The 9,112-nt window shown below is 33.2% G+C and overlaps 2 protein-coding genes across 2 annotated transcripts; one reads left to right on the plus strand and one right to left on the minus strand.

Moving 5' to 3' along the window:
- Nucleotides 1-158: 158 nt before the first annotated feature.
- Nucleotides 159-6,179, minus strand: LOC116340315 (esterase B1-like). The gene is made up of 11 exons (XM_031766751.1): nucleotides 5,975-6,179; nucleotides 5,558-5,724; nucleotides 5,234-5,497; nucleotides 4,985-5,156; nucleotides 4,781-4,918; nucleotides 4,402-4,560; nucleotides 4,231-4,334; nucleotides 937-1,047; nucleotides 707-882; nucleotides 415-639; nucleotides 159-351 (listed from the first exon to the last, which is right to left on the minus strand). The coding sequence occupies exons 1-11, from the start codon at nucleotides 6,069-6,071 to the stop codon at nucleotides 159-161; spliced, it is 1,806 nt and encodes a 601-aa protein (XP_031622611.1). The 5' UTR covers nucleotides 6,072-6,179.
- Nucleotides 2,972-3,849, plus strand: LOC116340262. The gene is made up of 2 exons (XM_031766661.1): nucleotides 2,972-3,589; nucleotides 3,706-3,849. Exons 1-2 carry the CDS (start codon nucleotides 2,980-2,982, stop codon nucleotides 3,786-3,788), a joined length of 693 nt encoding a protein of 230 aa, XP_031622521.1. The 5' UTR covers nucleotides 2,972-2,979; the 3' UTR covers nucleotides 3,789-3,849.
- Nucleotides 6,180-9,112: the final 2,933 nt, after the last annotated feature.

Here is a 9,112-nt window from a genome sequence, read left to right on the forward strand (position 1 = left end):
CGGTGTACTTTCAGATGTCAACATTTTACGTTTTTTTTTTGGAATACTTTGAGATCAAATCTTATATAATATTGTGTTTAGAATAAAATCCAATAGACATACTAAAATTTTTGAAAGGTTAGAATATTTTTATCTGATTTTAAACGATTTTAAATCTTTTAATCCGAACAAAAATTAAAACTAGTATTCCATATTTGTTTATTTATTTCGAAAATTTTATCCCAAAATTCAATTCGCTCAAGCTCTGGATTTGTTTTTAGGAAAATGTCTTCATTCGTTACATCGAAATAGTTGAATTGTCTGGTTTGGGATGCAACAAATTCATTTGGTTCATTTTCCGGAATTGGATTTCTATTTTTAAAGACAAAACTATATTAAGTAAAATATAATGTTAAAGATCTCTCATCAGTTTACGTGAATTTTGCGAAATTTGCATAAAAATTCGTAATATTTCGGATAATGTCGCGCTGCATCGAATTTTCTTTCAGTGTTTGATATGCTTCATCTGGAAAAATGTCAGTGGTGGCAGAAAATCGAAAAATGTAATACAATTGATCGGTATGAGCTGCATAATCCGTTGTGAAATTGCTGCGCTTGGCTTTTCTCCAACTAACATTCCAATCATTTTCAACTGAAAACCTGAAATATTTTCGATATGTATTATAAAATTTGTAAACGTTTCGTTAAATCAATACAGTTTACTAACTTGCTGAAAAATGTGCGTCCTTTTGATTTTGCCGCTTGTATGCGGGCACTCAAAAATATTCCATATAAAAAATTGATATCGGTCATCAACATATTCATTTTGTGCAATGTTTCTGCATTAACCTGCTTTCCATCGAAATAAAAACGTCGAACTTCCGTCGATATATTTTTATAATTCTATAAGTAAAATGATGGTTCAAACTTTGACAATAAACTAAGTTAGCAACTAACATCGGAGTTGAAGTCTAATTGGGCCATTTCCAGAGGGAGACCAATTTCAAAAAATTTATCAAAATTTGTTAAGAGCTCTGGACAATTTTCCTCCGCAGAAAGTACAAATTCCTAATTAGTAGGAGATACAAAAATGTAACGTTTTTTATCTATTTTAACGTTGAAAAATGTAACGTTTTCACCCATTTCGGTGGTAATTTTCGTGTCAATGGAAAGTTGATTATATGCATAGTTTCCAATAAAATTGTTCATTTATTACGTTGACATTTTACAATTTATCGTTTAAAGAATGAAAGTATGTGTAACATGAGATTCAAATGTTCGATTTTGTTTACATAAAATTTATATCAACAATTCTATCGACTGTTTTCGCTGTTTGATTGCATTTTGTATCACTTATATTCATACATATGTCCAGCATCATTAAGAAGGCAAGGATCAGTTGAATATTGAACATCACACATCGACAAAATTACAGTGTATTGACAAAAATGTTTCAATACACAAAATCACAACGAAATATAATGAGTTGCCATTTAGATTTGTTTTCTTTTCAACTGGAGTACACACAAAGTTTGTATTCACATTTTTCAGTTTTCAACAGAATTAATGTAGCAAAGGAATTTTTTGTGCTTCGATTTAACATGTATCACAAACAAACAAATCACTCTATTCAATATTTAACGGGATTGATTTTTTTATTGCGGCCAAAACTATACTGAGAAGTGCCGCCAGTTTAGAAAGAGATGATTTTTGGTATACAACAACAACAATCTCATACGATTGCATTCTCCGTCGCCTAAAATTCAGTTGGACAAATTCAAAAAGTCAAATATCGCTACGAATACAGAGTTTGTGTGTGTGTGAGGGAAAGTGATATAAACAAATTCATTCGGTGTTTCGGTTTGAAACATGCAATATTGAACCGGTCGCGCATATAAACAATTGAAAGTTTGTACACACACAAATGCACAACAGAGAGAGTCACACATTCACAAGGATAATTATGTGGCCATTTTAGTGTCAAACGGAATGTAGAGTATATCCATGATTTCCAATCGAATTTTCATACGCACGAGTTTCTTTGTTCTTATTAGCGGTCAGAAAATGTGCGTTGTTTTTGTTTTTTTCAAACAAATTAAATTCAAAATGACAACCGATTTCAGTTTTCAACATGATAAAATAAGACAAATGGATTTTAGTGCTAATATTGTATCAGTGGCTTTTTTATGTCACAGCACAAAGAAACGAAACATGTGAGAGAGACAATATAATATGTGTTTGTGTTTCATCAATATGCACAACAATGGCATGCATTCCGTCGCGATGGATTGATAACGAACAATCGACCGCCAAAAGTGAACAATTTCGCACTTGTCCCGTTATGCCGATTCCAACTGAAAAACGTTCGATTGGATATGACAGATATGTATTATTTGGCGAACACTGTACTAGGAGTGGTGCCCAGTTCTCGCAATCCGCTGACCAATCGAATGAACAAATACACACTGGACTATTACTTGTACGGCCATCGAGATGAATTGTGGAATTTGGTTTTCGACATGGATAAAATCAAACAAATCGGCAAGCAGAAGCGGTTTCACTCGCAAATCATCACCAATAGTGTTTGCGTGTCAATATTGTACGAGAAGCCAGCGAAGGCTTGGGTGGAAAATTCGGAACAGGCCACATTTAACAACATGACATATGCTAGTGCCATCGATCCGAACGAGAAAACGTGGGTGGCCGTTGTGCGTCGCCATATCAATTCAAACATTGAGGTAAATTAAGTTTGTTATTACAATTTTTTTTTTCGGAACGTGATTGAAATTTGACGCTATTATTTAACAGGAAAACATTAAAATATCCAATCCACGATTTCATTGGCAAACCGAGCAGAAGAAGAGAGATCGAAAGGCAGATCGATTGACCTGGTGGTTTGTTGAAGAAGAACAAATGGATTTCAAGTCGTACCCAGTGATACCATCGCCGCGTGGATCCACATGGAAAGCGTACATTCAGCATCGCATCAAAATGCTACGAATGGGAATGCAAGCATATGCGACTCGAAAATATGCACGATTGGATCTCGATCACCACATCAAGGCTACCAAAACAAGTGATAAAGTTGCCATGCGGGTAACGAACAACAAACCGTCTTGGATTTGGATTGGTGCTGGAGAAATGGCACCAAATCGGCCATGGGGCATAAAGAAGCGGAAAAGATGCCCAGGAACGCGTAAATTGGCGACCAGCTTCAAGAAACAAGAGCACACAAAGGTCAGTTTTCAAGATGAATGGGGTACATCAATAACGTGTGCCAATTGTCACGAGCGATTTCCAAGAGAAACCAAAAATCATCGATTCAAAATTTGTCGAAATTGCATACCAAAACCGATTGTTGGACAACCACCGATAATTGTGACGAATTTGAGCAGACAAGAGCTTAAGAAAGAGCGAATTGTAGAGAGAGCAATCAATCCAGATCGTGAGAACATCGAGCGTTTAGTGCCAAAGATAAAAGTTATCTTCAAAACTTGGTCATTAACTCGAGAATACCATGAATTGGGTGATGCTGCACCAGAAGACATGATTGAGCACGTAGTCATTTGGCACCGTGACATTGTTGCCGCAAAGAATATTTTATTCAAAGGTATGTGCATAATTGTATATTGTATTAATATTAAATTGAGAATAGAGAGCAGAGCGTTAGGTGTTCAGTGTTCATATTAATTGATTAATGTTTTGTGTTTATTTCTGATTTTATAGGAATGTGTCGTCTTTTTGGCATACCATTGCCCGATTCGTTGAAGAGACCTGACAATCCACACCATGCGAACAATGTCAACTGATAGCAGCATAAAATCAACAATAATCATAAGAAGAATATTTTAAAAATTTTGTTAGTTACTAGGCGTGAATAGTTTAAATCCAAGGATTTCTATTGTACCCTTGACCGCAGTACGGGTCCCTATTTAGGGCTGTGCGGAATATAAAAGAACCCGTAGGTGAGTACTTTATTGAATTGATAGTTTATTTTTGCATTCAATCTAACTGAATTGTTTTTTTACTTTTTTTCCTTTCCATTTTGACGGTAAAATTGACTGAAACTACACATAAATCCAACCCCAATATTGACCGTCAACATATGCCCGATAATGGATGAATTTGCCACAACAAATGTTTGTTTCCTACTATAGTAGGATATACAAACCATATGCCATATGTGCCACAACCAAATTTTTTTTATCAAATTCTATTTCAAATTAAAATTTAAACCGAATATATACATACTTTGGGTGAACTGCTGAAGAGTGTATCAAATTTATTTTCAAAGCTTTGATTTGTCAGGATATTAAAAGGTGCCACTGTTATAAATGGATCAATTGCATTTGGTTCTTTGAAAAATAACGATAAACAAATGATTCTAATAAAAAGGTGTTAAGGTTGTGCGCGAAAGAGTACCTTCAATGCAAACAGTCCAAATACGATTAAAAGTCTTACGACTGAAGCCTGGATTGTAATCATCTTGAAATGTCATTTTGGACAAAAGTTTTCCATCAATTTCATTAAGAAATTTTATGAGATCTCGTTTATTCGAAGCGGGATATCGTAGATTTTCCGCTACACATGTTCATTATGGATGAAAAAAAATCAACGCAAAGCGAATTTGAGTATTTATGAAACATTCTCAGTCCGTTTAGTTCTTTAAAAGGTCCGTTCAGCACACATAAACAATTCTTAGTTGATATAATTTTTTGAAGAGTACTGTTCGTGACAGCTGTCTTACTATCTTTTTCTGAAAATCATGATAGCAACTTATGACCACTAGCCAAAAATTTACCTAAATTATAAAGTATAGATGAATGATCTTGATGTCTTGGTAAAAATGGATTCAATGCTGAGCCACTCATCATGATTGCCTTGTGAAATAAATGACTAGCAGTCGGTGAAATCATATGAAGATTTACTGATGCAGCACCTGTTATAGAAGTTTTAAAATCACATCACACCAATTAATTTTAAATCAATTGAATTTATTTATCACCTGAACTGTGGCCAAAAAGAACGATATTACTTTTATCGCCGCCGAATAGTTCAATATTTTCATTGACCCACTCCAAAGCACGTAATTGGTCCTTCATTGCCATATTACCTGAATACTCGGGTAATCCCAAAGATAGGAAACCATGTGGACCGACTCTGTAATTGAATGTCACCTGAAAAATTAAAAAAAAAAAAACAAAAAAAAACAAATGTGAGAGAAAAATATATATGATTTAATCATTTCACATACAACAATAACATTTGTTTCCATAAAAAAGTCAGCGCCATAAAAACGTGCCGAACCGAATGAAAATTTTCCACCAAAAATATAGAACATCACCGTTAATTTTACGCTTTTGTTCATCGCTGAACATTCCAATGGAATGAACAGATTTAAGTACAAACAATTTTCGTCTCCAAAGAAGATTTTCTTTTTTAAATCGGGTTGAACGCAATCGTTACCAAATTCGAATGCGTCAAATGTACCGTTAAATGGGTCGATCTTCTGTGGTGCCTAAGAAATGACATATAGAAATTAAAAAGAGAAAAACCGCGTAAAAACATAATTATTTACTTTGAATCTATGTTCTTTTATTGGTGGTTTAGCAAATGGTATTCCACGAAATGAATAATACAATTGTCTATTGAACAATGTAATATTTGGTTTCCCTCGAATCAATCCAATTCGAGTTTTGATTGTACACAATGGCTTATCGTTTTGATCATTTGAAAAACTGCTTACTATAACATAATTATAGAAAAATAAAATCAAAATTATGCTTATTGACGAAATCACTCTCAAACAATTCATATTGATGAACAATTTTTATTTTGTTAAACGGGAAGAAAAAAAATGTTTCCTTCTCTAGAACAATGCAATAGACTAACTGAATTCATATATACAATTTATCAAGGCATAATGCAAATGTGATTTTTTGCGATAAAAGTAAAAGATAAAAGTTTAATTATTGCATGTGCACACTGCACACACATATTAATGACCATTTTAATGAAAATAATTGTGAAAATCGTCTGGTTAAGTAATGAGATAAAATCTCAGGGAAATTCAAATAACGACACTTTTCCATTATAATAAAGATATATTAATGGAGATGGCTTTCAGGCAGTATCAATTAGTGGTTCTAACATCAGTTTGATAAAAAGAATGTATTATATAAGTGGCTTCAAACTCTATGTCTTTTTGTATTACTGTATTTCTTGGAAACACTCACTCTTTTTAAAACATATGTTCTTTTATATTGATGAGGAATTCTTTATATTTTATATCGGCATTTACCATCATTATGTTCAAATTTATTTTTATTATATGTGCGTCATTAGAATAGTTTTCATTGCGGGTGGTGGTATAATAGGCTAACATTCCGTGAATGCTTTTTAATTTGAAAAACATGTTTACGACTGAAAAATATCACCCCATATGCGACCTATTATTACAATTTATAAAATTTTGAATATAAAAGAAGAACAGTAATTAAATTCATTTCAATTCAAATTTCTTAACACAACTATAGATAAGAAAAAAACGAGAAAAATGGCAAGTTCATCTGTTACTTTTGTTGTCATCTTATTGGTTGGCATGTGTATTGCAACTCAAAATAAAGGGAAAGCATCGGGTGTGGACAACCGTTCACTTTCTCAGAAGCTGCGAGTTCCTGCTAAGCAATCACTAGACAAATCATCGGCGGGCTCTCAAGATTCAACATCTTTGCCTCTAAATGATAACATAGTTTCACGATCAATACTATCTGCTGCTCAAAGTTTTAAAAAGAAGGCATCACCAACAAACAATCTACCCGATAGTTCTCAAAAACAAGAGCAAATTCCATCGATTGAAAGTAAAAATTCAGCTGAAAAGAAGAAAGAACTTCCTCGCAACCCTCACTATCCACCATGGTTTGTCTCAAAACATTAATTTTTTTTGTAATTGTTCTCCAATGAAAAATAAAAGTTTCAAAAATAAATTTTACAAAATCATTGAATTTATGGTATTCATAACAAGTTTGAGTATATTTTTTAAAAAATCCCAGCTTAAGGTTCTTTAAGGCCTAACAGTCTCTCTGAGACTTAAGTCAAAGCATAACGTTAATCACAGCTGGGTAACGTAGCTACTTCACTATGGTCGTCTGTGTTTATCACGGGGGACGGCAGTCCCCCAAGTGACGCAATACCAACATACGTATGAAATATGTATATTTTGCGTCACTCTATATATACTGTAAAGAAATGAAAATCGATACCGCTGATTTTTGGAAAAGGGGTTTTGCATATTTTAGTAGTGCTCGGGCACCAAATTAAAAATCCGCAAAAAAAATTAAAAAATTTCAAAATTTAACCGCTAGGCGGCGCTTAAAAAAAAAGGTAAATTTTTGGTTTTGTCCATTTTTGACCACCCAAACCAAAAACAAATTTCCGAAAAATGACATATTCGGAAACTGGAGTTCGGGTAGATAGTGTTGAAAAAAAAAATTGTTGGAATCGATCGAAAAGTGTCCGAGATATGATCATGTCAAAAAATCTTACGAAAAACACGAAATTTTTGAAATGGTTTGTTTGTGTGTCCGCAAATTTTTTTCCGTAGTTTTTGACAAATCGCCGGAGACCGATTTTATTCGAAAGTAGATGGAAAACTGAGCATACATGTCTCTTCGAATTTTTGGATTTCGTCGCGCAAGTGCCTGGGGTCTAGGTTCGAAAAAAAGTGGAATGCACTTTTTCAGTTTTTCTTCGAATGGCCTACTTTCTGTGCATATGAAAGGTGAGGTAATGATCTATATGTCGTTGGAAAGGTACGAACCTCAGCTATCCAAATCTGAAGTCAGATTGGAAAAATTTTCGAAAATGATCGCTAGATGGCGCTGCATGTGTTGTTTTTTTGGAAAAATGACCATGACTTTTTTCACACCAACCAAAATTAAAAAAATTACAGCATTAGTTTTCTGGTGGAAAACTGAGCGTTTGTTGGGGACCAAATTTGTGATGTTTTGGTGTATGTGTCATGTCTGGGAAAATTCGTAACGAACCAATTTTTTTGTCCAAAGTAAAAAAAAAAAATTTCGGAAATTTTCGATTTTTGGAGAATTTTCAGATTATGGTATACCGAGTGTTTTTCAACAATAATACGTCATTTGTGGCTCTTTAGCAAGACATTGAGCTCCCCTTGAGCATACAGCGAAGAAATTTTTTTAAAAAAATCAGTGGAGATGGTTTTACCCATTTATGACCATACGATTAAAAATTGGGGAAAAATCGATGAAAATCGTAATTTTGTTAAAAAAAATGTGTGAATAACGATTTTTTTTATCATAGATCGAAAGAGCACCCAATTTTAAACCAATGTGCACATTTTTTAGAACCAACATTTTTCAAAATTGGTCAAAGTTGAAAAAAGCGTGTATTTGGCCGACCACTTTTTTAAGATTTTTTTAATAATTGTTTTGATTTTTAGAGATAATCGGCCTGGAAACTACACCTTGAAATGATATTTGAGGGTTTTATTCAATTGAAGAAAATGAATTAAAACATTGGTACAATTAGTTTTGAATAGATTTGGTAACCATACATACTAACTACAAATTCACCGTAGTTTACAAAAACAATTGAAAATGCAAACAAAAATTTCGAGAGCAAACAGAAAACTCTAATCCAATGTAAGAACAAATGATAAAAGTATGGCAGAAAGCAAAAAAAAAAAAATTGGCGTGCATTGCAAGAAATCGATTAATATAAATATTTTTGATTTCCGATGTGATGAATATCAATATACGAATGCGATAAAAGGACATAATTAAAGAATATAAAAAATTGAGGCGAGCATAGCGAGCAAAAATTTTTTGTGGATTTCAAACAGAAAATTTAAATTTAATGTTAAAACAAATGATATAAGTAAAAAACCCTTCTTTGGAAGTTCTCACTGTGACGCAATACTGCACATCAAATCTGAAAATGATCTGATATAAATTTTCAGTGACGCTTGCAATCAAATACACAAACAATTTTTATATTGCGTTGCCTCTTTGGCATTATCACAATGAAATTTTCATTTTTAATTTTCTAAGAATGAGAGAGGCAACGCAATATAAAAATTGTTTGTGTATTTGATTGCAAGCGT

The sequence above is a fragment of the Contarinia nasturtii genome, unplaced genomic scaffold (assembly GCF_009176525.2).
Source record: "Contarinia nasturtii isolate CC-2019 unplaced genomic scaffold, AAFC_CNas_1.1 Cnas_scaffold_630, whole genome shotgun sequence".
Classification (NCBI taxonomy): domain Eukaryota; kingdom Metazoa; phylum Arthropoda; class Insecta; order Diptera; family Cecidomyiidae; genus Contarinia; species Contarinia nasturtii.

Excerpts from the sequence above, each read along its gene's own strand:
- LOC116340262 (XM_031766661.1), top strand. The coding sequence starts at position 2,980 with ATGGGAATGCAAGCATATGCGACTCGAAAATATGCACGATTGGATCTC. Across the intron at positions 3,590-3,705 it reads AAAGAATATTTTATTCAAAG|GAATGTGTCGTCTTTTTGGC; the intron begins GTATGTGCATAA and ends CTGATTTTATAG.
- LOC116340315 (XM_031766751.1), bottom strand. The coding sequence starts at position 6,071 with ATGGAAAAGTGTCGTTATTTGAATTTCCCTGAGATTTTATCTCATTAC. Across the intron at positions 5,157-5,233 it reads TGGAAACAAATGTTATTGTT|GTGACATTCAATTACAGAGT; the intron begins GTATGTGAAATG and ends TTAATTTTTCAG. Across the intron at positions 640-706 it reads GGACGCACATTTTTCAGCAA|GTTTTCAGTTGAAAATGATT; the intron begins GTTAGTAAACTG and ends AAAATATTTCAG.